At 44.8% G+C, this 26,860-nt stretch overlaps 1 protein-coding gene across 1 annotated transcript in view; it reads left to right on the plus strand.

The window, feature by feature from the left end:
* Nucleotides 1-26,860, plus strand: part of CDH13 (cadherin 13) — a 668,836-nt gene that overhangs the window by 155,568 nt on the left and 486,408 nt on the right. Inside the window, exon 3 of the mRNA XM_082269695.1 lies at nucleotides 15,236-15,388. Coding sequence (XP_082125821.1) covers nucleotides 15,236-15,388 — 153 coding nt within the window. The remainder of the gene's footprint in view (nucleotides 1-15,235; nucleotides 15,389-26,860) is intronic.

Raw genomic sequence — 26,860 nt, forward strand, 5'->3', positions numbered from 1 at the left:
AAGAAAATATAACTCGGTGTTTAAAAGTAATGACAATTTTCTAGCCATTAAACATGAGATAAATAGCGGGCTGGAAATTTGAAGGCGCACCTTAAGTAGGGTTGAATGAAAGATGGCAGTTTTTCATTACAATGTGCAGATCCTTCACTGACTGGCAAAGTGAGCTTCTTCTGTCTTGAGAGGTCCACTGGGTATTTTTTAATACTAAGAAAACATCTAGGTTTTATTTGAGAAATACTAAAGCTAAACTCTGGGCAAACAGCTAAAGACATATATTTGAATGGTATGACCTGCCAAACGATATGCAATTCTGCTCAGCACGTCTTGATGTCACAGTCAGGGGTCAGGCTTGGAGACCAGTAGCTATAGCAGTAGAGAGGCTTCCACCGACCAGCTTGATACAGAAGTACAGAAGCACTTCACCCTGGTGGATGATGGGGGCTCACCCGAAGTGCAGAGTCTAAGCACTAACCAGCATTCACCAGAACTCCTGATGGTGGGGATGGGTTCTGCTGCATGTTGGACAAGGTTACAGTCCTCACCATTGTCCAACCAGAAGGTGAGCAAGCTGGAGTCCAGTAGGAGTAGGGGTCAGGGGTCAGGTTCGGAGACCAGTAGCTATAGCAGTAGAGAGGCTTCCCCCGACCAGTTGGATACAGAAGTACAGAAGCACTTCACCCTGGCGGATGATGGAGGCTCACCCGAAGTGCGGAGTCTAAGCACTAACCAGCATTCACCAGACCTCCTGATGGTGGGGACGGGTTCTGCTGCATGTTGGACAAGGTTACAGTCCTCACCATTGTCCACCCAGGAGGTGAGTAAACAAGTCCAGTAGGAGTAGGGGTCAGGTTCGGAGACCAGTAGCTATAGCAGTAGAGAGTCTTGCACCGTCCAGCTGGATATGTACAGAAGCACTTCACTATGGCGGATGACATGGGCTTACCCGAAGTATGAAGTCTAAGCACTAATTAGTATTTACCAGAGCTCCTGATTGTGGGGATGGATTCTGCTGCATGTTAGTACCAGTTTGCGGTCCTCAGGATCGTCCCACCCAGAGGTGAGCAAGCTGGGTTGCAGTAGGAGTAGGGGTCATGGGTCAGTAGGTGTCAGGCTTGGAGACCAGTAGCTATAGCAGTAGAGGGGCTCCCACTGACTAAATTAATAAGTAAATAAGCAGGTCATCCTGGTGAATGATGCAGGCTCACCCAAGGTGTGGGATCTAAGCACTAAACTGTATTCACCAGAGCTCCTGATGGTGGAGATGGGTTTTGCTGCATGTTAGTACCAGGTCGCACTCACCAGGAGGTGAGCAAGTCGGGCACCAGTAGCAGATATAGCAGGTAGGGATCTGTTACGTACCTTGTAGCAGAGCCTGACGTGCAGAGGGAGACCTCTCGTGCAGCCCTGGCTCAGGCACCACTGGGGTTGCAACAGTGGATGCAAGAGCGCAGTGAGGTAAGAGTGCCTGCGCTGGTCTTCTGTTGGCAGTTGAGAAGAGTAGCTGATAAGTCATTGAACACGGCTGGATTGCTGAGCAGCAGGAAGAAGCAGGTAAAGAGGTGCGGCTGCACAGCGGATGCACAGCGGATGCACAGCGGATGCAGGACAGCGTCTCCAGGCACTGGAAGGAGGTGGTTGGGCAAAGACTGGAGCAGGGTCAGACAAGCCGGTTTCAGACACAGGTAATCAGATACAGTTCAAGCAGCAGGCAGAGAGTAGTTGGTGTACAGGCAGAGGTTGGCAGCAGGATATCAGGCAGGAAGCAGGTATAGCAGAGTCAAAGCAAGCCGGGGTCAGGACTGGAGATAGCAACAAAGTCAGACAAGCCAGGTCAATACAGGAATCAATACAAGCACAGGAACAGACTCAAAGTAAAGCTGCAGATCAGACAGCAATGACACAGTGCTTCTGAGGTGTTTAAATAGGGCAGCCTGTTGCCAATCATTGCAATTAGTCTGCACTAAGTTAACCCTTAGATGGCAGACCCATGACAGGATCAAGCAGAAGCGTAGTCAGTGGTAGATGAGGCAGGAGAGACAATAGCAAGATATTGGCTAGAAAGAGCACAATAATCTGGCAAACAGGAAGTGCAAAGGCGTGGCCTAAATCATGGGAGGAGCAAAGGGTTCAAGGTTCAAGAGAAATAAGGCTCAAGGCAATATTGATTAAGGAATTGTCCAGACTGCTGTCCCAGACCCAGCAGAGATCAAAGGTTCAGACCCAGGTCCTGACACTTGCAATCAAGATGCCCTTGCCATTTAGCAGAGCCATGACCTCCCTTTTGCCTACTGTTGATTACTGGTATAACTTAGGTCCCTCCCCAGCCTATGGTTGGACAATGAAAGACGAACACCAGGCTAATGAAGACATTGCCCATTCAGCATCTTAAGTTAACATGCAGAGTATTACAGGAAGCTAAACTAAAGAGAGAATAGGTATTTATGCCAGATTCATAAGAATTCATATATTTGTATTTGTTTGTTATCGGCCTAAAATTAAGGCTTTTTTTTTTCTTTGTGTTTTCAAATGACAGTAAGAGTTGACCGTAAGAGGAGAGGAAGGAGCTTTGCGCACACCAAAAACATCACAGAAGGTTCCAGTTTACTGATATCGGCAATCACTACAACAGCCCCCCCCCCCCTCTGCCTTTGGGACCTCCCCACTAACAGGTTTCCCCCAAAAGGGCTTACTTATAGAGATAGGCTCATCTCAATAAGTAAGCCCTTCAGGGTGAAACGCATTGGAGGGAAGGCTCCATGCACAGGGACTGTCGGCTTCAGTAATCCGGATCCTTGGGTGATGTTTTTTGTGTGCGAAGAGCTCCTTCATTCCCTCCATATATTGGAGCATGGACAGCTCTATGTATTATCTGCACCCAGCACAGAGAGCTGAGCTGGAAGGATTTGGCTTGAGAGCGGAGGAGACGTCCAACACATATTCATTGGTCACCAAATGTAATTGTTTGATCGGCAATCTACAAGTAAGCCCCTCCTGGTAAAATGCGTTACAGTGAGGTCCCATGGGTTGGGATTGTGACATTTTTGGGGTGCAGAGAGCTCCTTCATCTCCTGTGGAAGGCTCCATGTATCATCTACACCCAGCATAGAGGGCAGAGGGAAGGATTTGGCTTGGGAGTGGAGGAGACCTTTAACGCATATTCACTGGTCATAAAAGTTGACTGTTACTTGATTGCCCTGGATTGATCAGATCAGGAAATGACTGTAAGACTTTGACCTCACAAGGGGAGAATCAGTAGTCAATGTTGTATTTTTGGGCTGGTTTATAAATAGAAACATAGAAAGTGACATCAGAACATAGAAAAGTGACATCAGATAAGGACTGAGTAGTCCATGAAGTCTGCCCAATTGTTTTTTTGTTTTTGTTCTTTGTTTTTTTTTTCCGTTAACTTTATTGTCTGACTATAGATCTATGTCCCAAGCATGTTTGAAGCCATTTACTGTTGACTGTCTTTCTACCTCTGCTGGTAGTTTATTCCTGGCATCAACTACCCTTTTGGTAAAAAAAAATACTTTCTAGGATTTGTTTTGAACTTTTCTCCAGTTAGTTTGAGGTCATGTCCTTGTGTTCTTAAATTTGGATTCATTAAAAAAAAAAAAACTGCCCTCCTGAACCTTATTCAGCCCTTGATGTATATAAAGGTTTCAATCATGTCTCCCCTTTCCCTTCTTTCCCCCAGACTGTACATATTAAGTTCCTGAAGTCACTCTCTATATGTTTTATCCCCCAAACTTTTCACCATTTTTGTTACCCGTCTCTGGACTTATCAATATCTTTCTGTAGGTGAGGTCTCCAGAACTGGACGCAGTATTCTAAATGAGGTCTCACTAAAGATCTCTATAGGGGACTCAGGACCTCCTTCCTCCTGCTGGTGACCCATCTAGCGATATAAAGATCTATATAGAGGAATCAGGACCTCCTTCCTCCTGCTGGTGACCCATCTAGCGATATAAAGATCTATATAGAGGAATCAGGACCTCCTTCCTCCTGCTGGTGATATAAAGATATATATAGAGGGATCAGGACCTCCTTCCTCCTGCTGGTGATATAAAGATCTATATAGAGCACAGGTGTCAAACACAAGGCCCGGGGGCCGAATGCGGCCCCCCAGGCCATTTCATGTGGCCCTCGCACCTCTCCTGCAGCTGCAGAACCCCCTTGTCTGTGCACTCACCTTGTCCCAGTAGTCGGCAGCTGAGAGGACAGAACTCCTTTGCCAGATCCTGTCCTTCTCTGTGCTGCTGCAGAAAGGCTTGTCTTTGACCACCCCCCCCCCCTTTTTAGCAGTCTGCAGCAGAGAGGAGGGCAGAACTCCTCCTACAGATCCTGCACCTCTCTGTGCAGCCACAACATCACCTTGTCTCTGCCTCCCCTGGTCTCAGCATTCAGCAGACTCTGTCAGCTGACTCCAGCCCTCCTCTGGTCATACTCCAGACCTTGCAATTTCTTCTTCCCTGATCCACCTCATCTTCTTCCTGGCAGTAGCACAAGGTAAGGGGGTGCATTGTGATGTAAGGAAGGGTGGGGGGACTCTTGACTTCTGATGGTGGGGGGTCTTGACATCTCATGTAAGGGTGTAAGGGGGCGTGGGGTGCTCTGGACATCTAATCTTACAGATATAACCCTAATGCTGATGCGGCCCACGATGAAATTGAGTTTGACACCCCTGATATAAAGGAATCCGTACCTCCTTCCTCCTGCTGGTGATATAAAGATCTATATAGAGGAATCAGGACCTCCTTCCTCCTGCTGGTGACCCCACTAGTGATATAAAGATCTATATAGAGGAATCAGGACCTCCTTCCTCCTGCTGGTGACCCCTCTAGTGATATAATGGAATTAGGACCTACTTCTTCCTGCTGGTGACCCCTCTAGTGATATAAAGATCTACTGTATATGGTGTTCTCTATTTTTGTTACTTTATATATGGGGACTGTTATATGGTGCACTTTATACTTGACAGTTTTATTTTTGGCATTTTATATTTGTTCTTTTTTTTTTTTGCACATGAGCTGTTGCATTTTTATAAAACTTTATTTATTGGCGCTGCAACTTCCACGTTAAAAAAATAAAAATAAAAAGTACATTTTTGAACTTGAAAGTGGAGCAATATGTCTCGTTCACATGGGGCGTATGCATCTGTGTCCCGCGTGAGGGCCATGTGTACCACCACAGGAAAGCCCAGGTGTTCCATGTATCCCCACCCCATACAGGCAGCCCCATAGCTGTCAATTGGAATGCCTCAGCTGCACAGACACATTAATATCCATGCAGGTGTGAGTGCATGGCCCCAAACTCACCTTGGTGGATCCCCATGCGGGTAAACAAGGCCCTGGCACGGGCGTACGCTGTAGTAAGCCCCATGTAAATGAGGCCTTAATTGGTTGTGGACAGCTCGCCAGCAATTTACAAAGATGCCCCTAAGTCTCTTCCTTGTAAATATTTGGCTTAGCTACGCTTGGGAAGAACTTCTATGTTTGTCTAATATAAACGCAGAGAACATATGTACGAGCCACAGGAACGGAGGAATTGGCAGCCATCGCTGTCCTTCTCTGGGGTGATCGGAATGCATAATTCTTCCCGGTGCATGTAAATACAAACAGCTGGGGAGGCAAAGCCATGAATCATGGAACAAAGTACGGGACGGCATTGCACACAGGCTGTGTTTTTACTCACAATCCATAAAAAGAATAGACAAGCCAGTGGGCGATGGAGTAAATAGCGATGCATGTTGGCAATGCTGGAGCCAAACCTTCTTCTATAAATAGACCTTTGTTGTTTCCAAGATCCCACTATACTTACAATTATGTGTTTTCTACCAGACAAAGGCTAATGCTTTATCTCTTACTGTCTGGTTCTAGGCACCAGATGGGGGACGTATCGCAATTACATTTTTAACAATTTCATGGCCAGAAGTCAGTAAAGCATATTGGAACCAATATTGGAAGTCCTTACATGTGGTGGCTGCATTAGTTTTCTTCTTTCAGTTTTTTTTTTCTTGTTATTTACACCTGGTGATTTTGCCAATGACACACTTCCTGTCCTGGTGTCATAACACTCATTATTATTCATTATACCTTATCCATTGGAGGGATATCTTATCTTACCTTGATTGCTCATGCAGATGCTGCTGGCCAGTAATCCTCCAAATCCACAAATTAACTTCTTAATACAGATTCACATTGGAAAGCCTTATTTTAATTCCATTCAAGGCTGACTGAAGCCCTGATGAAGGGAGAGTTCTTTATGGACCCTGAAATGTGTTGGCTGTTTTAGTATAAACCAGTTAATTATTTGTTGTCTTTTTTTTCAACCTGCGGTGTCTCCACTTCTGTCCTTTCTCCTCTTCTCCCTCCCTCCCCTTTCTCCTCCCCTCCCATCTTCTCCCTCCCTCCCCTTTTTCCTCCCCTCTCCTCTTCTCCCTCCCTCCCCTTTCTCCTCCCCTCTCCTCTTCTCCCTCCCTCCCCTTTCTCCTCCCCTCTTCTCTTCTCCCTCCCTCTCCTTTCTCCTCCCCTCTCCTCTTCTCCCTCCCTCCCCTTTCTCCTCCCCTCTCCTCTTCTCCCTCCCTCCCCTTTCTCCTCCCCTCTCCTCTTCTCCCTCCCTCTCCTTTCTCCTCCCCTCCCCTCTCCTCTTCTCCCTCCCTCCCCTTTTTCCTCCCCTCCCCTCTTCTCCCTCCCTCCCCCTTCTCCTCCCCTCCCCTCTCCTTTTTTTCCTCCCCTCCCCTCTCCTCTTCTCCCTCCCTCCCCTTTTTCCTCCCCTCCCCTGTCCTCTTCTCCCTCCCTCCCCCTTCTCCTCTCCTCCCTCCTTCCCTCCCCTTTCTCCTCCGCTCCTTTCTTCTCCCTCCCTCCCCTTTCTCCTCCCCTCTTCTCCCTCCCTCCCCTTTCTCCTCCCCTCTTCTCCCCTTTCTCCTCCCCTCCCCTCTCCTCCCCTCCCCTCTTCTCCCTACCCTTTCTCCCTCCCTCCCAGCCCTCCCCTCTTCTCCCTCCCTCCCCTTTAGTCTCCCTCCCCTCTCCTCCCTCCCTCCCCTATCTCTTCTATCCTCTCCTCTACCCTCCCCTTATATCCCCTCCTCTCTCTTCCTCCTCTCCCCCCTCTCTCCTCTCCTCCTCTCTCCTTTCTCCTCTGCCCTCTTTCCTCACCTCTCCCTTCACTCTTCCCCTCCCTCCTTCTCCTCTCCACTCCTCTTCAGTAACTAAGCCTTGAGTGATCTGACAACCTCAGCAACGCATCCCAATAAAGAAAACATATAAAAAAATAAGAATTATGGGACTTTTTTGGACCCCCTTAAAAGTCCTATACTTCTTATTTTTTGATTTATGTTTTCCTCTCTCCTCTTACAAGACAATTTCCAAAAAATCGCAAGAGGAATTTCCAAAAAATATATTTAACAGACCAAAAAGGGATCCAATAAAATAAGTTCATTGAGTTATGTAGGAGTCAACGCACCAAAGTCCCAGCACCTCTTGGATGCTTTTTTCTTTACTGGTATTTATGAAGCATCAGTTTTGTCACCCTAGGACAATACTACAAACTTCACCTTCCCTTCTCTTCCATTCCCTTCCCTTCCCAATGCTTTCTTACAGAGAACAAGGGTCCTTCTCTGCAGCTGCTGGCAGGAAACAGGCTTTTCTACTCAGGTTGGGGCTGCTTTAAAACTTGAACTGTAAGACAATACATACTTTTTGATTTGATGGTCCTGGATTTTTTTAAACTGAAGGTTAATTTGTGCTTGAATTTGGTTTGGGAAGGCGTTGAATCGTAAGGCTTCACCGTGATGACAACTCTGTCAGTAATTGTAATTCCTACAAATGTTTTTCACAGTGTATTCTTCCCAGTGTCAGGCTTACATACAATAACAGCGCTGCTTTATTTTACATTGTTAAGCGTTCTCTGCATGTTTTTTTTTTTTTTTTTTTACATGCAAAGGGCAGCAAATGGCCAAGGACATTTACTATTGCTTCTTACATTTCTTTGTTGTTGAATTACATTTTATTCATGATGAATCTTATCCATGTGTATTATCCTGAGTTCACTGTTCTTTATATAGCTCAAAGCTGGAGGAAGTTCTTCTACTTATTTATATTGTATGGGTCCACGTCATGGTTATCTAGCTAACCCAATTCAGTGGAAGAGTAGTTATGTACATTTATTACGCTGTAGATGACCAAAGGTTTAACACATAGTTACATAGTTTGTGAGGTTGAAAAAAGACAACAGTCCATCCAGTTCAACCTATGATGTGTGTGTGTGTTTGCTGTTAACCGTACATTGTATACCCCTGTATGTTGTACATTGTATACCCCTGTATGTTGTACATTGTATACCCCTGTATGTTGTACATTGGATTCCCCTGTATGTTGTACATTGTATACCCCTGTATGTTGTACATTGGATAACCCTGTATGTTGTACATTGGATACCCTTGTATGTTGTACATTGTATACCCCTGTATGTTGTACATTGTATACCCCTGTATGGTGTACATTGTATACCCCTGTATGTTGTACATTGTATACCCCCTGTATGTTGTACATTGTATACCCCTGTATGTTGTACATTGGATACCCCTGTATGTTGTACATTGTATACCTCTGTATGTTGTACATTGGATACCCCTGTATGTTGTACATTGTATACCCCTGTATGTTGTACATTGTATACCCCTGTATGTTGTACATTGTATACCCCTGTATGTTGTGGTCTCTAAGGTGCCCATCTAATAGTTTTTTGAAACTATCAATGCTTCCTGCTGATACGACTGCTTGTGGAAGAGAATTTTTACATCCTTACCGCTCTTACACCTGACCTAGATATCATTTTGGAGTGTCTGTGGGAATTTGTGCTCAGTAACCGAAAAGAACCTTTGTGAGGTCCAGTGAACTTGGATGAGAAGACCTAACACTGGACCATCAGACCTAGATGAGATTTTTGGAAAGCCTATTCCAAAACCATGACGATTGATATCAATTTGCCCTCTCTTCTGCCCTCCTCATCACCCTTTCAGGCTATAAGAGCCTCCACTCATCTGGAAAGCCATGCTTTTGGAGTGTGGGGGAATTTGTGCTCAGTAAGGGAAGAAAACATTTGTGAGGTCCAGCAAAGTTGGATTAGAAGGCCTAAAACCTGACCTTTAGACCGAGATGAGATTCCAGACATCCCATTCCTTACCATTGATATGGAGTTTCCCCTCTCATCTGCCCTCCTCATCACCTTTTCAGGCTGTAAGAGCCTCCACTCATCTGGAAAGCCATGATTTAGGAGCGTGTGTGTGGGAATTTGTGCTCAGTAAAGGAAGAGAACATTTGTGAGGTTCAGTGAAGTTGGATAAGAAGACCTAACACCTGACCTTTAGACCTAGATGATATTTTTGGACATCCCATTCCAAAACCATGACCATTGATATAAAGTTGCCCTCCTCATTACTCTTTCAGGCTATGACAGCCCCCGCTCTTCTGGAAAGCTAAGATTTTGGAGTGTGTGTGTGGAAATTTGTGCTCAGTAAGCAGGAAAGAACATTGTGAGGTCCAGTGATGTTGGATGAGACCTGGCTTGCAATCATTAATCCAAGTTATTTCAAAGGTATTTAGTAGGGTTGAGGTCAGGGTTCTGTGCAGGACACTCAAGTTCTTCCACACCAAACACATACAACTATGTCTTTATGGAGCTGGCTTTGCGCACAGGGGTACGGTTATGCTGCAACATGGCTGTGGGTGGGTGCAGTGGTGTAACTCATAGGCCAAGTGTAAGGCCCAATCAGGAACACTCATGAATGCCAACAGGGAAGTCGAACTGGCAGCATCTGTCTAGAGGGGCGGACTGCTGCCTGACCATCTCGTACCCAAACGGGAAGATGTCCAAGGAGATTGCAAGCCCTAAGCTTTCCCTCCTCATCTGGAATCTTTCCCTGCCGCTCATACAGTCAATGACAGAAGGGTGATCTATCCCTACACTATCCACAAGGAAATGCACACCAAACCCAGGGGCCAGGGTCTTAAATAGACTCTGCCACATCTAAGATGGCCATCAGAGTGACATGGGCGGCCCGCTTCCAACCAGATTGCTGCCGAAGTGACCCAGGAAACCAAAGAGAAAGCATGTTTCTCTTAACTTTCTCTTCCTCTGCACTGCCGTTGTGAATGAGCGCCATCTGCAGTGGAGAAAGCACACTGCACCCACTTATAGGCCTTCCCCAAACTGTTACCACAAGGTTGGAAGATCACAGACACAGTTGTCTAAAATGCCTTTGTATGTTGCATTCTTTTGATAGAAAGGGCGAGTAATTGCAACACCTGCCAGGTTTTCATTGGTGTATGTACCTCCATCAGGGAGCTTCACCCTCTCTGTTTTCCCTGTTTACTGGTTTACTGTTATCACTGAGAGTGAAAATGGAACAAAATCCCAAATTGTGGGTTATTTCCGGGACTGGAATAGAGGGGAAATCTTCCAATGGGGACAACCAGGAATTCTCTCACTTTGGAGGAATATCCTCTTACTTCCTGTTTTGGCTCTGGGACAGGAAATGAAGGAAAATCTCCCCCAACCAAGACACAGATGGCAAAAAAAAAAAAAAAAAAACAACCCATGGGGATCAGGGCCGTCTTAAATATTGATTGGACCCTGGGCAAACATTTTATTGGGCCCACCCAAATTCATTTATCAACTGTTTGCAGGCAGTGGGGGCTCAAGAGGCAGCTGTTTTGGGCCCCACAACAATGACTGGGCCTGGGGCAGCTGTCCCTTTTGCCCTGTGTTAAAGACAGCCCTGATGGGGATTATAACCCTCCCTCACTCTACCCAAAATGAAAAAAAAAAATAAAATGTTTTGCCTTTAGTTCTACGTAACTGAAAAGCCCCGAACTCAGTCGATGGTGACCACATATGTTCAGCTATATAGTATATAGAAAGTTCCCAGATTGAAATGTATAATAACTGACAAGCAGCCATTAACACTTTTAGAATAAACTGCATATAAAACGCAGATGTTGTCTGGGGACCGGCAAAATGTAGCGTCATTTTCACAAACTGCTCATCCGGCTAATTCGGTAGTTAGTGAAGATTAGCTTCTGAAAATCGATATTTCCCAAAAGTTACACTCCAATCCAATATAAAAAGTCCTCAGCGTATACCTCCTAAATATTGAGCGCCTCGAATTCTCGTATGAGCCTTGACTTTGTGCAATGGGCTATCTTAAAATCGAACTCCAATTCTAAAAAGACAGACGTGGGAGCTGTTTTACCGGCAGGAGAGTTTGCATTTCTGACCTTCCAGTGCTGAGTTTTACACAGCCCTGCCACACAGCACAGCCAGGTGGATGACACCACATACGGTTAAGAAATACAGTGTTGTCCGCTCTCCATCCTCGTCTTGTAAATTAGAAGTGGAAGAGCAGCAGAAGATGAGGTCATCACTCTGCTCTCTCCTCCTATCATCAGGGCTGCTGATGGGGGGGGGGGGACCACCAGTCCTCCTGTAGGGGGCCCAGGCACACAGGGGGGCCCCAACATCACGGGTAATTGGCACTCCCCTCCCTGTTCTGCCTGCTTTTAATCCCCCCTTCCTGTGTGCCCCCCTTTCACTGTGCCGCCCCCCCACTACCACCATCATTCCTGCAGTGCTGCAGGCTTCCCTGTTCTGTATAGTAATTAAACGTTTTAATAAATAAAATAAAAAAGTTTTTAAAGCGTTTAAAAAAAATTGTAAAATAAAATTGTAAACATTTTTTAACATTTTTAAAAAATATATAATTTTTCTTTTTAAAATGTAAAAAAAACAATTAAAGAGGGCTAATTCACACAGACTCTGTTACGTTTGTGTCTGCTAATTATGATTTTAGTGTTTTTTTAGTGAAAATATTGTCTTGATATATTCGGGGGGGGGGTCTAGTGATTTCTAACAGCAGCCCTGCCTATCATCATCTTCCTTGTCAACGCATTTGGATGCAGCGCACATCATTAACCACTTGACGACCGCCCATGGTCAATGCCGCTCCTGGGCAAACCGGCGTAGTATTACATCGCTCGCTCAGGAGACTCTAGGGGGCGATCACGCGCCGCCGGCTCGTCAGCCGGGGGAGCCAGTGCGTGCGACAGGCGGCTTCGATTCCGCCAGCCACTTGCGATCTCCCCCCCGCTGACAGAAAAGGACAGACGTTTGGTGTAAACACAGCCGTCTGTCATTCGTGATCACAGAGGCTATGTGTTCCTGCTATATAGGATCGTATGTCTCTGTGATGACTTCACAAGCCACGCCCCCTGACAGTTAGAATCACACACCTAGGGACACACTTAACCTCTTGATCACCCATACTGTTAACCCCTTCCCTGCCAGTGTCATTTTTACAGTAACAGTGCATATTTTTAGCACTGATTACTGTAGTAATTTTACTGGTACCCCCAAAAGTGTCAAAAATGTCAGTTAGGGGTCCGATCTGTCCGCCGCAATGTCGCAGTCCCGCAAAAACATCGCAGATCGCCGCCATTACTAGTAAAAAATAAATAAATAAATAAAAATGACATAAATCTTTCCCATAGTTAGTAAACGCAATAACTTTTGCGCAAACCAATCAAAATACGCTTATTGCGATTTCTTTTTACCAAAAATATGTAGCAGAAAACAAAATGGCCTAAAATGTTAAAAAATTTGATTTTTAATTTTTTTTGAGAATTTCATTTAAAAGAATGTGAAAAATATTGTTAATTGTCTCTCTTTTTTTGTTTATAGCGCAAAAAATAAAAAATCGCACAGGTGATCAAATACCACCAAAAGAAAGCTCTATTTGTGGGAAAAAAAGGACGTCTATTTTGTTTGTGTACAGCGTCGCACGACCGCGCAATTGTCCGTTAAAATCACATAGTGGCGAATCACAAAATAGGGCCTGGTCATTGAGCAGCCAAATCCTCCGGGGCTAAAGTGGTTAAAGTATATCTATACTCAAAACTTTTTTTTTAAGTTGAGGATAGATTGGGGAAGGATTAGAAGATCTATCAGGTTTTGTTAGAGTTGGAGGCTCCATAAGAGAGATTCCTTCACTTCCTTTTGTCTGTCTCCCTGTTGCAGATTTACTCTCATTTCCTGTCTGATAGAAGGTCTCCCCAGCCAGAACTGAAAATGGAGAGAAATCTCCATAATCCCAGATAGCACTAAAACCTGACAGGGGTCCTAATCCTTCCATATTCTATCCAAACCAAAATATTGGGTGTAGATACATTTTTAAAGTGATTGTAAAGGGAAAAAAATAAAAAAACATGTCATACTTACCTGCTCTGTGTAATAGTTTTGGACTTTTCCTTAGGGAAGGATGGGGGGTGGGGGTAGAAAGTAGCTGGCAGAAATACATAAAAAAAAAAGGCAACTCCTAGACCAGGGGTCTCAAATCTCAAAGTACAGGACATTTACCGCCCGCACACTGATTATAAATGGCCGGCAGAACTTTTCCATCAGATTCAGGGCTAGACTGGCCTACAGGGATACCAGGAATTCTCCCGGTAGGCCACCTGCCCTGGGACCGCTTTGAGCTGTAGCTGCAGTGGTAGGGGCGATCCTGGGCGGGTACACAGAGTGCACCGCACCCAGGCGCCGCAAGCTGAGGTAGAGGGGGCGGGCGCCAAAGTGCCCGAGTGCTCCCCTCCCTCCTCCTCTCCTTGTGTAGGTCACACAGAGCGGAGATCATCCGCTGTGTCTTGGAGCTTGGGTTCCGAATTGTTTGGGGGCACTGTAAAAAAGTCCCGCCTCCTAGACTGGCTCCTGTGATAGGTGGCACACTGATCCAATGCCAAGAAATGTAATCAGTGTGACGTGTATTATAGGAGGCGGGACTTTGTTACAGTGGCTGCCCGGGGAATTCAATACCAAGCTCCTTGACACAGCAGGAGATCACCACTGTAATCCAGGCACTGGTAGACTACATTTGATGGGCACTGGTGAAGCTCCATTTAATGGGCACTGGTGAGGCTGCATTTGATGGGCACTGGTGAGGCTGCATTTGATGGGCACTGGTGAGGCTGCATTTGATGGGCACTGGTGAGGCTCCATTTAATGGGCACTGGTGAGGCTGCATTTGATGGGCACTGGTGAGGCTGCATTTGATGGACACAGTGAGGCTGCATTTGATGGGCACAGTGAGGCTGCATTTGATAGGCACTGGTGAGGCTACATTTGATGGGCACAGTAAGGCTGCATTTGATGGGCACAGTGAGGCTGCATCTGGTGGGCACAGTTAGGCTGCATCTGGTGGGCATTGGTGAGGCGTGCTTTTGGTGGGCACTGCTAAGGCTGCATTTCATGGACACAGTGAGGCTGCATTTGATGGATACATTGACGCCGCATGTGATGGGCACTGGTAGGTTGCATTTTATGGGCACTGGTGAGGCTGCATTTGATGGGCACAGTGAGGCTACATCTGGTGGGCACTGGTGAGGCGTGCTTTTGGTGGGCACTGATAAGGCTGCATTTCATGGACACAGTGAGGCTGCATTTGATGGGCACAGTGAGGCTGCATTTGATGGGCACTGATAAGGCTGCATGTGATGGGGACTGGTAGGCTGCATTTTATGGGCACTGGTGAGGCTGCAATTGATGGGCACAGTGAGGCTGCAGTGACTGGTGGCAAGCTATAACTACCACTGTATATAGTTTATTGTTGTTTTTGAAGTTTGAAAGTTTGCATGCAGCCCCCATGGGATATGAAAACTTGTCCAGTGGCCCTCAAGTAATTTGAGTTTGAGACCCCCTGCCCTAGACTGTTCATTGAGCCAGAAGAGTGAATGCTGCTGAGTGCCTGGCTGCTGTTCCACTAACCTGGGAAAGGAACCTGTAGAAAATTAGCTGTCCTTGCTGGAGCGAGCACTACACCCTCCTCAGTCTGCTTTTTTTAATTCCAGTTGTCTCAAATGCCAACATGTGTCCAACCATGCTTTATTGTATATCAGCGAAAAACGTTGCTATTGTTTGTCTATAGCCTTATCTTCATTGTGTGACCTTTTAAATCCAAAAATAACCTTTCAATGAATGGATATCCTGAGTTGTGAATGCATGCTTGTCTTAGTACTTGTTCCATCTCACAAATAACGATATTATAAAAAATGTAATCTAGACTCAGTACAACTTGGTACTTTCCTGTCCCATTCCTTAACCCCTTTCTACTTAGGCTCGTCTCTTTTCTTAATTAGTACAATACATTTACTAGGCCTAAAAGCTAAAAATATTCTTTATCTTTCAGGTCGTGGTCAGTGACAGGTTACAGGGATCCAAGTTTCGCCTGTATGGAAAGGGAGTGGATGAAGAACCAAAGGGCATATTCAGGATAAATGAAAATACCGGAGAGGTCTCAGTGTCGAGATCCCTCGATCGTGAGTTGATTCCATCGTACCAGGTATGTGGGGACAAAGAGGCATCTTGGGTTTTTCTGTGAGGTTTCTTTTATTGTAGACATCACGATTCTTCCAAGGATGTACATGAAATGGAACTCCACTTGACATACTGTAACTAAAGCTAACCATATACCAATACAATTTTGTTTGGATCAATATTCGGAATGATCAGAGCTTTCATTTGTAACATTATGGAGTGTTTGGAAGACATTGCTCTAGAACAGCCTTTTTTAACCTTCTTAGCCAAGAGGACCCCCTTGGCATAATTTTTGCATCTCGGGGAACCCCAACCAAAAAGTAAAATAATTTGGCTCAGAGCGAAGAATATCCCTTGCATCGTCCCAATACTTTTGACAATATAGTGTATCTGGTAAGCCAAGCCAAAGGACGATGGTGGTGGTGGTGATGTTGGGCCAGTGTCCCCTTACACTGGGGATTAGAATGCTTACACAGCTTAAAAAGATGATTGGTATCATTTTGTTGGGTCTGCCAAGTGGCATTGGAGCCAGAATTATGCAGGTCCCAACAGATGAGAGGTCAATCAGCCACAGCTCAAGGAACCCCTATTAACCTCTAGAGCAGTGATGGGGAACCTTGGCACCCCAGATGTTTTGGAACTACATTTCCCATGAGGCTCATCTACACTGCAGGGTACATGAGCATCATGGGAAATGTAGTTCCAAAACATCTGGGGTGCCAAGGTTCCTCATCACTGGTCTAGAGGAACCCTAATCAAGAGTGGCTGCTCTAGATCCTAGACTGTTTGAACATGCCTCTCCAGCCAACTTCTGGACACACCTCCCCAGGGATTGGCTGGAGCACAATAAATATTCAGGCTAATATCTGCCTTGCCCAGCTCTCTATGTACCAGAAGCTCCCAGAAGATAGGGAAGAGCAATCAAGCCTGCAGCCTGTGAGATCCAGAACAGCTAAAAGCAATCAACAACTGCTCAACTGATTACGGAGAAGCCAAATAGAGCAACATTTGCTGTCTGTGCTTTCTTGTCCTGGTGACAACGTACATCCTCCATTTCCTGTATAGGTCTCATAGGGATAGGATGCTCCAAACCTGCCCGTGAAATAGGGACCCAAAAGAAAATTACATTCTTCCCCACTTTATCCAAAACTAAAAAAAAAACAAAAACAGCAGTTAGCTTTTAGGGCTTCTTTACACTTGCTTTGACTTAAACACACAGTAAAGCGCCTGCTGATTCAACATGCTTTTTTGATCCTTCAATTATGCTTTTTTGAAACTTTATTGAAGATTGGCAAATGCCCTATGTGTATTGATTTTCTATTTGTTTTAAAGGTGCCCAGTTAACCCTCGACTCAGTAGTACCCTCACTCAGGAGATCCCCAGCTCAGTAGAACACCCACTCAGGGGATCCCCGGCTCATTATTACCCTTGGTTTAGCAGATCCCCAGCTCATTATTACCTTCATTCAGCAGATCCTCAGCTTATTAGTACCCTCGTTCAGCAGATCCCTGTGTAGTAGTACCCTCAGGTCTGCAGATTCCCCAATCAGTAGTACCCCCAGCTCTGCTGATCCCCCACTCAGTAGTAACCCCCGACTCTGCTGATCCTCTGACTTGCTGATCCTCCTCTCTCTCCAGTTCCTGCTTAGCTCCTACTATATTGCTCCCATGCTGCTCACCACATGTGACATCTGATAGTTTCTCCTGCTCAAGTCCCACAGCTCTGCAGATCCTGTGCTGCTTAGTCCTATCTCCCCAGTCCCCGCTCACCTTCTGCTATAGCGTTCCCATGTTGCACACCATGTGTGCCGTCTACTAGTTGCTCCGCTCCAGTCTGGACATCTCTCACCTTCCTGTTGATCACCAGATGTGACATTAGCACCAGACACTCACAAAATATATACACATGAAACGGAAGTGACTGCTGATGATGTCTTTCCAGTTCACTTATTGGTTTCCCAGTGCATCCTGGGATATTTCATAGCTGCAACACCTCCAAAACAAAGCAAAGCTAAAGCTGAATAAAAGCTTCTCAAAAGCTGCAGGTGCCGTTAGCGAGTGTTGCCATAGACTTCTATAGAGGCTTTGGAGTAGTGATCGACCGATATCCTTTTTTCATTGCAGATACCAATAACTATATTTTGGTCATCGGGTATCGGTATGAATTTTTTTTTTTACTTGACAGGTACTCTTGTGGAGGGATCTGGAGGTCTAAAAGACCCCAAACCCCTCCTCTGCACTTCAAACCATTCAAAACGCCAGGTTTGGCTTTTTTTTAATCTGGTGCCAGTACCCGAGAATGATGTCATGAGATCACTTCCGGGTTTTTGCATGGAGACCCGATCAGAGCCGAATGTGGCTTTGATCGGGTCTTCAGCGGCCGTGCAGGCTGGTTGCCCGGGTCTCCCGGTGGGACGGGAGACCCAAGTGAGCCGCGGAAGGCGGTGGTAGGGGGGGGGGGGCGCCGCCTTCCACTCCTTGTAATGACAGCCGAGCAGCTTCTCAGCCGCATCTGTTGTCATTACAAGACAGCCGACCATCGGCTATGGACGCCGGTACCGGGGTGATGCCTCTAGCTGCAGGCATCACTCCAGTACAGCACTTTCCGAAATATAGGGGAAAGTGCATATCGGCCCTCGATATATCGACTTTCCTGATAATCGTTCGATCCCTACTTTGGAGACGCCCTGAAGCACCAAGAAAGTGACATGGTGGATCATTGTTGAAGCAAAGCAAACACAATGTGTGACCAGGACTGTAAGGTCACCATTTTATTTAGTGACAGGCACATAGACTGGCATTTAGAGCTCTTTAAAAAAAGAGTGGCCAATGGCACATTTCGTTAAGTGTAAAAGAGCCTTCAGGGCTTTTTCACACAGGTGTTGAAAATAGGTAGTTGGGTCACATTTTTAATGCTTCCCAAATGCCTATCAGTGCCACTCAAAATTATTACAATAGGGAGCCGATAGAGGAATTCACACTGCAGTGTTAGTGTTGCTTTGCATTGCTATGAGGCAAAAATAGCCCTGTCTGCAGAGTTTGGCAGGCGTTGATGCTTTGTACCTGCCTCCATTCACTTCTTTTGAAACTCACTACAACTGCATCTTAACCACTTGCCTATTGGGCACTTTTACCCCCTTCCAGCCCAGGTCAATTTTTAGCGCTGTCACATTTTGAATGAAAATTGCGCAGTCATGCAACATTGTACACAATTTTAATTTTTTTCACACAAATATAACTTTCTTTTGGTGGTTTTTAATCACCAATGAGTTTTTTTTTTTTTTTTTCTAAATAAAAAAATAAAAAACGAAAATTTGGGAAAAAAAAAACCCCAACTTTTTCACAGTTTGTTATAAAATTTTGCAAACAGGTAATTTTTCTCCTTCACTGATGTGCGCTGATGAGGCTGCACTGATAGACTGCACTGATGGGCATTGGTGTGCACTGACGAGGAGGCACTGGTGGGCACTGAAGAGGATGCACTGGTTGGCACTGATAAGGATGCACTCATAGGCAGCACTGATGGGCATTGGTGTGCACTGATGGTCACGCACTGGTGGGCACTGATAAGGATGCACTCATAGGCAGCACTGATGGGCATTGGTGTGCATTGATGGTCACTGATGAGGAGGCACTGGTGGGCACTGATGAGGATGCACTGATGGGCACTGATGAGGATGCACTGGTGGGCACTGATCAAGATGCACTGGTGGGCACTGATCAAGATGCACTGATAGGCACTGGTAGATGGCACTCAGATGACACTGATGAGCAGGCACTTATGAGCACTGGCTAGCAGCACTGATTGGCAGCACTGGTAGGCACACATTGGCAGCACTGGTGGGCCATCATCTGATGGAGGCCGTCATATGAACTAGTCAGCTGCACTGTAGACTAGCGCAGTCGGCAAGTGGTTAAACACACTGTAAACCCACCTATGGCATTCCCAGTGCATTTACGGTGCAGTTGCAAAGCTTCAAAAGTGATTATTTCCTAATTTAGCCTCGTAAAAAAACAAAAAACAAAAAACACAGAGCATTTGAGAAGTGTTGGCTGATGCAACGCCAGGACAACACATCCTAAATGCTCATTAACGCTATAGGTGCGTTAATGCACTTTTAGGCTGCTTTAAAATGTAACGCAAGTGTAAACCAGTTCTTAGTGTTTGAATGGAGTTTGTCATTTACACAGCTGATGTTGAGAGATGTACTGAGGGACTGATGGGAGCCAGATCAATAGTAGCTACAAACCAAAGGTGGCTTTCGAGTCCTTGCTTTGGGTTGTTACTTTTTGTTTACTGCTCCATTTCATTGACAGTCCTACTTCACTTCCACCGGTTCTCTAACGCCAACCAGCCGCAAACTCCCAGGTGAACCTTCCCAGCAACAATGGCTTCCAGCAAATTCTTTTCAAGCTCCTCTTCCCTTGATTCTCAAGCTAAAAGCCGGATAAAACTTCTTTGGCGTTGGATGTGACGAAGTTCTCCTCTGCGGTCCCCTTGACGGAATGGGTTAAGGTTAATGCCCCATGCTGTCTGTGAAGTGCATTGTCTGTCTTAGCAGCAGGAATAATTCCTTAACACCAGAGACAGATTTGTGATGTTTAATTGTATCCACAACTGCAATATTCAGTCTGGTGCCGGGACATAATGAGCTGCTCAACTATAAATATATATGGAGAACAAAATCCATTTAGTCTTGTGGAGCTGCATTAGATCACTAGAAATGGGTCATTTCAGACAAGACAGCGGGGTGACACGCATTAAAAACTACAGCGTAATGACACCGGCTCATGCAAAATCTCTGTTATGTATAGACAGCTCCCAGTCTGAGGACGGCTCTGCTCTCAGAGACAACAGCCTTCTGTATTTATACAATTAGTAAACCTAGGTGATAGCGCTGCTAAAATATACCAATATTCATTAAAATATGTCTAACAGTGCTTGAACAAATTAATAACAATAATATGACATAATATAATAACAAGAAATGTATAAATAGTAGTGCAATCCAAAGTGAGCACCTCCTAAAAGTGCAACAATAGTGCAGGAACACCGTCTCTGGTTAAAGTGCAAATGAAACAATAATTCCTGAAGTGCTAAAATAAAGAAAGGAAGGCACTCCTATGTGCAAACGTGCAAACAAAGTCCAAAAAAAATGTGCAATATGTGAATCATGCCATGTGTGTCCAGCAATCTTGTGCTGAAATCCCCAGGTGAAGTGTCTGCTCACCTCCATAAATAACCCACTAGGGGTCTATGGCAACATTAGGACAGATAATCACTTACCATAGACCCCTAGTCTATGGAGAAATATAATAGGTACTTAGATGTGTAAATTATGCGGCTTCAAAGCCTGAAGGTGCTCCTTGGATTGTGGACCTCTCCCTGCAGTTTGGTTGTGAAAAAGTCTCCTGCATGTGGTATCCCCACACTCGGGAGGCATAGCAGAATATATTTTGGTGTGTAATTATAAGAATGCCTTTGCTGTGTGTTTGAAATAACTTAAAATTACAAGTTTGTGAAAAAAAAACATTTTATTCAAAGCGGAGGTGTCCCCCCCCCCAGCAAAAAATGTAAAGTCAGCAGCTACACATGCTGTAGCTGCTGACTTTTAATATTAGGACTCTTACCCGTCCTGGAATCTAGCGATGTGGGCACCTCAGCCGATGTTTCCATTGGCTCTTGGGTGCTGCGGCGGCCATTGTCTGTAAGAAAAACCGGCAGTGAAACCTTGAAGCTTCAAAACCATTTTCCTACTGCACATGCGGGAAGCACGCTGTGCTTTCTGAATGGCCCTGTGGCGGAGGAAGGAAGGAGGCCGAACTTTCAAATAATCGCGCAATGGCGCGATCTCCCGGACGTGGGGACAGGTACCTGTCAAAAACGGGTACCTGCCCCTAACCTCTCCCCTGAAAGGTGCCAAATGTGGCACGGGGGGGGGGGGGGGGAGGCAGATAAGCTGAGCTTTCACTTTTGGGTGGAACCCTGCTTTAATTTCTTAATTTCTTCAAATTGTGACAAAAAAATTTAAAAACTTTAAAAACATCATCATCTGTTTTACTAAATACCTTGGACTGTCTACTTTTCAAAAATTCTGAGTTATTTGTACTGTCCTGGCATTTCAGGGCCTCAAGAAATGAGATCTGTCAGGACATCAGGGCTGATCAATTATGCTGCTTGAAAGCCTAAAGGTGCTCCTTGAATTTTGGGCCCCTCTATGCGATTAGGCTGTGAAAAAGTCTAACACATGTGATATCCCCATACACATGAGGTGTAGCGGAATGTGTTTTGGGGTGTATATAAGTATGCCTATGCTGTTAAAATGACAACTTAGTGACATAAAAACATTTTATTTAATTTCTTCAAATCGTGACAATAAATAACATCTTCAAAGACCTCATCATCCTTCTTACTAAATACCTTGGACAGTCTACTTTCCAAAAAGGAGTCATTCGGAGGGTATTTGTACTGTCCTGGCATTTTACCAATTTTAAGAAATGAGATTGACCGTCAGCACATCAGGACTGATCAATTTTCAAATTTATACCATAGTTTGTAGACTCCATAACTTTCCTACAGACTAAATAATAAACGCTGATTTGGGTTATTTTTACTAAAGAAATGCACGGTGTTTTCTGAATGTACCAAGTGAACGATCTCCTGTGGTCAGTAAGCAGCAGGGCAGCCGCTCGGCACGGGACCCAAAAGCTAGCAGCAATTATTGTAGCAGAGGTGCCTACTTCAGTAATTTTCAGCCTCCATGGGGATCCCACAGGTACGTTATATACATAGTTACATTGTAACAATTAAATATAAACTAAAAATAATCAGCACAATCCTGAGTAAATACTAATAATTGAAGCTGAACACTCTAGGCCAATACACCTCCAAAATAAGCTAATACATTAAAATAGTGCATCGCAAAAAATATCCATATATTATATCTTATGAAATAAAAGACAAAGTCCAAAATACGTTTTCATAAAAAGATCAAAAAAATGATCCTGGATGGGGCAAAGTGGTGTCTCCAGATTGAACATGCAGGTGTCGTATAATTTTCAGCACCTCCACCATACACACAGAGGACCATGACCCACCTGAACCAACAGGACGGTCAAGCAAGCACTCCCATGAAGGGATCTAATAGTCTTCCAATGGTCTGAATGGGTCCAAGACAGCCAATTCCTCCATAGGATCATGTATAACGATATAAAAGCAAATAGAAAGAATCTAGTGCTCTCTGTTGTCATTTATTCAATAACTGTAAAACCACTTACAATCCTGGCACTTGTCACAAGTGCACAGACGAGCGCTATGTGTATACACATATAATCCAATAAGATGGCCGTGGGTACCGTCATGCATGGCTCCTTTCCCCGCGCAAATAAATGATAATATAATAGAGAGCACTAGATTTATTTGCTTTTATATCTCTATCCATGATCCTACGGAGGAATTGACTGTCTCGGATCCACTCAAACCATTAAGAGACTGTTAGGCATGCCAGAGACCCCAACCGCTCCTCTGACTTCCTGTCCAGTAGTCTTGTTATCCCCGTATCAGGTGGAGGAGCGGATAGGGTCCTGCAGACAAAATATCGGGACCACAAATGAAAGTGCAACCAGCAAACTTAGGGAACAATTAATAGGAAAATGACTCACGGTTTGGAGTAGGTCGGGAGCCAGACCCCAAGGGAGCAAAGTCCAGAAGAGTTGTCAAGAGCAAGCCAAGTTCGATAGCCAGAGCCGGTACAGTCCAAAAGGGGTGATCCGAAGAGAGGTCAAGAACGAGCCGAGATCGATAGCCAGAGCCGGTACAGTCCAAGGGGGTGATCCGAAGAGAGGTCAAGAGCGAGCCAAGATCGATAGCCAGAGCCGGTAGAGTCCAAGGGGGTGATCCGAAGAGAGGTCAAGGTAAGCCAAGGCCAGCAACGAGAGTAGAACATACACAGCAGACAAACAGGAAGCAAAACCTATACTAAGGCACTAGCAGGAAGTGGAAGAAGGTATATATAGGTCAGGGGATGAGGTAACTGACTACAGCTGGCTACTGGGTGGAGCAAAAGACTCATACCAAAAGGTAGGAGATAGTGAGAATCAAGCCCAGAATAGGAATCACCCAGTGGCTCAGTCAGCAGGGAAAATATCCAGACCACAAGATCAATTCCCAGCCAAGGCGTAACAGAGACTTTTAGATCCCTTCATGCTTGTTTTACCGTCCTGTTGGTTCAGGGGGTCATGGTTTTCAGGTGAGCGGCCATTTGTGTGTATGGTGGAGGTGCTGCACATTATATGACACCTGCATGTTCCATCTAGAGACACCGTTTTACACCATCTGTGATCTTTTATATGAACTTTTATGAAAATTTATTTTGCACATTGTAACAGTTGCCATACCTGGTTTACAGGTTTGAGCTAGAGAACTTCCAACCAACAAGCCTTTAAAGAGATGCCAGCTAATCAGACTCTGTGTATTTGTCACTCCATACACACATCTGATTAGAATATTATATTAACCAATCATACATCATCGAATAATAAATAGGCACAACAGGCGAGACTTCTGGGCAGAAACGAAACGCGTACAGATGACAAAGACTGCAAGAAGAGAAAGCGATCCGCCGGCCCATTCACATTAATCTTCTCCGGCAAGTTTAGCTGCTCCTACTTTTTGAATTTAATTTCTTAGATAATATCAGGAGATTTTTAATGTCGGCGCCAGTCTGATTAAAAATGAGAGCTGTTTTTTTAATTTTTAATTTTTTTCCCTCTTATAAAATGAGGAAAAAGACTTATTTTATTGCACCTTGCATTCACAGAGGTAATTATAATTAATAACAATAACGGCTGGTGTTCCAGTTTGATTAATCTCCTTTGGTGGCGGCCTCGTAATTCAGAGAATTTCTTTTAATTCACTTTGTTTTTCTGATGAAGAGACGGACGGGAAACAATGGAGGATCATGGGAGAAATTTATTAAATCTAAAAGGTCAGAAAACATTTGATTTTTCACTGCTTGATAACCTCCAATTTATTACATTGATTGAAGGTATCCACTGTCTTTTGGTGTTTTTGGAAGCCGGTATTCTGCTTTTGTTGCCTTAACAAACGAAGTCTGCATATTAAGATAAACGATTCCCTAGACAGCCGTTTGGTTTTAAAAAAAGTACTGTAAGTTTTATATTGTAATTAACCTTGTGAACCTCTTCTTAAATGATCAGTAAATCTTAAATGAAAAAACTATAAAAAGTTAAGCCGTGTGAAAGATTAACTAATAATATTCACAAGGAACTACCTGCTGAGTTCTATTTAGACATCATGGTAGCCTTAGTGCTGTGCATATGGATGAAGAGGTCATTTATACAAGCTCCACTCAAGGTGTCACATGATTATTTTAGCAAAAATTAAGGTTGCATAGGGGTTGATTCACAAAAAAAAAAATAGCATTGGTGTCAGTGAAGAAAATAGTGCCCCATCATTGGCGTCAGTGGGAGGAATAGTACCCCATCATTGGTGTCAGTGGGAGGAATAGTGCCCCATCATTGGAGTCAGTGCGAGGAATAGTGCCCCATCATTGGTATCAGTGGGAGGAATAGTGCCCCATCATTGGTATCAGTGGGAGGAATAGTGCCCCATCATTGGTGTCAGTGGGAGGAACAGTGCCCCATCATTGGTGTCAGTGGGAGGAATAGTGTCCCATCATTGGTGTCAGTTGGAGGAATAGTGCCCCATCATTGGTATCAGTGGGAGGAATAGTGCCCCATCATTGGTATCAGTAGGAGGAATAGTGCCTCATCACTGGTATCAGTAGGAGGAATAGTGCCCCATCATTGGTGTCAGTGGAAGGAATAGTGCCCCATCATTGGTGTCAGTGGGAGGAATAGTGCCCCATCATTGGCGTCAGTGGGAGGAATAGTGCCCTATGATTGATGTCAGTGGGAGGAATAGTGCCCCATCATTGGCGTCAGTGGGAGGAATAGTGCCCCATCATTGGCGTCAGTGGGAGGAATAGTACCCCATCATTGGCGTCAGTGGGAGGAATAGTACCCCATCATTGGCGTCAGTGGGAGGAATAGTGCCCCATCATTGGAGTCAGTGCGAGGACAGTACCATCAGTGCCAAAGTGATCTTAGTCACAGCTGCCTCATTACTAGGGATAAGCTTGTGTTAGGTCTGAACTGAAGAGAAATCTGTCAGTACTGGTTCAATCAGCTGTGGCCGGGGCTAATATGGCAACATGTACTCACAGATAAGGTGAGTATATGGGGGTCAGGGTGGGTCCTTTGCAGAGTCATTATCCTTTTGCCATGCATGGACAATGTGACAATGTCTCTTTAATTTCTCTTTCATTTCACCCTCTATTATGACTCTGATTTTCCCCCCCAATATTTCAGGGAAATTAAATCTGTTAATTTCCTTCTTCCCCAGCGACTAGCAAGGGGGTGCTCCTGTGTTCTGCCAAGGGCCAGGTTTTCACTACACATCCATTTCCCTTCCATGTGCTACGACATTCTTAGGCTCTCGTTCACACCTGAGCGATGCTGCCACGTTGCGTTTTTTTGTGAGTTTTTAAAGCAGCACCATTCATTTTAAATAGGCCTCCCTCCACTCCAAAAATGCGCAAAGGAAGTTCATGTGCCGAATTGTGGCTCTGAGCCGGGTGTGTTTGGCGTTTTTGTCATGCAACAATCATGGCAAAAATGCACTGCGTTTGGGGTGCCATTAAGAAATAATGGCACCGCAAGTGTGTCACATGTTTTTCCGTGATTCTTCCCCTGATTCAGATACACTCCAGTGTGAACGAGGCCTTAGGGATTCATTCCTTTGTCAAAATCCTCCAAATAAAAATGGATCCATGTTACCCTGTTGTTGTACCTGTTTCTCTAATTCTTTTACAAGCTACGCCGGAGAAATATTCCAATCTATCACTCGTAAAAACGCTGTGTGTTTACCTTAATTTCTTCCTAATTCCTGTGCGCCGGACAACGGAGCATCTGTCAGACTAATAAACCCTCGCACATCTTCTGAAATTAAAACAAATTTCTAATAAAAATGGGCTGTCAGCGCAGAGAAGAAGGTCCATGCTTCTTATTAACGGTATAACCTCCGCAGAGTAAACTGCAATATACAATATCCATTTTAACAGGTCCCTGAAGATGGTGGAGAAACAAGATATCCGCTCCCAGAAAATGTAATATAAATGGAAGTTGTCAGAATGTAGCGCACTCCAACTTGCTTCGGGATAAAGTAGAAGTTTTAGCTACACGATTATTTTCTTTATGGCCTCAAACTGGCTTCAGGTTACAAGGACGTCTGGGCGAAATTAGAGTCTGGCTTGTCCTTCAAGTCTCCTCACTATCTGCAGTGAATCTCAATGAAGGTCATCATGGTAGCTGTGCGCCATCGTCTTCATTGGGTTAAAGACATCCATCTCTGAACTGGATGTATAAGTTTGAAGAATTCACTGTCTACTGATATTAGGCTATAACGCAAGCTGAAC

This window comes from Pelophylax lessonae (assembly GCF_965119305.1).
Source record: "Pelophylax lessonae genome assembly, chromosome: 10".
NCBI lineage: Eukaryota > Metazoa > Chordata > Amphibia > Anura > Ranidae > Pelophylax > Pelophylax lessonae.